We start from the raw sequence: 392 nt of genomic DNA on the forward strand, positions 1-392 counted from the left end.
GGGGGAATGCATTATTCATGGCTGCACCGGATCGGGTTCGCTGGGGCAGCCGGCATGCACTGACCCCCTTGTCCTCTCCCCTGTGCCTAGGAGACAGGCCGGTTCCCTGCCTACAAGGAGTTGGTGGCCGAGTACTGCTGGCTCAGTCGCTGTAAGGGCAGTGCCGTGCGGGTACTGGCAGGGACACTGGGCTGGGGGGGGGGGGGGATGGGATCCCCAGGAGGAGAAGGTCCTCATGCTGTGGGATCTCATGCCCTTGGAGGGAGCATGAAGCTCCCTGTGCCATGGTTAGCATCCCCACAGGCCTGCTGGGCATGCGGGGTCCCACCTGGCCCCCGTCCTTGGAGGAGACATGAAGACTTGTCTGCCATGGCCAGCAGCCCTGTGGTCCC

General features: G+C 64.5%; 1 protein-coding gene across 1 annotated transcript in view; it reads left to right on the top strand.

Annotated features, from left to right (window-relative positions):
• The window catches only part of PDZD7 (PDZ domain containing 7), a gene marked incomplete at both ends in the record, with an annotated part of 2,688 nt that overhangs the window by 1,964 nt on the left and 332 nt on the right, over positions 1 to 392 (top strand). Inside the window, one exon of the mRNA XM_009071944.1 lies at positions 91 to 151. Coding sequence (XP_009070192.1) covers positions 91 to 151 — 61 coding nt within the window. The remainder of the gene's footprint in view (positions 1 to 90; positions 152 to 392) is intronic.

This window comes from Acanthisitta chloris, unplaced genomic scaffold (assembly GCF_000695815.1).
Source record: "Acanthisitta chloris isolate BGI_N310 unplaced genomic scaffold, ASM69581v1 scaffold34373, whole genome shotgun sequence".
NCBI classification, from domain to species: Eukaryota; Metazoa; Chordata; class Aves; order Passeriformes; family Acanthisittidae; genus Acanthisitta; species Acanthisitta chloris.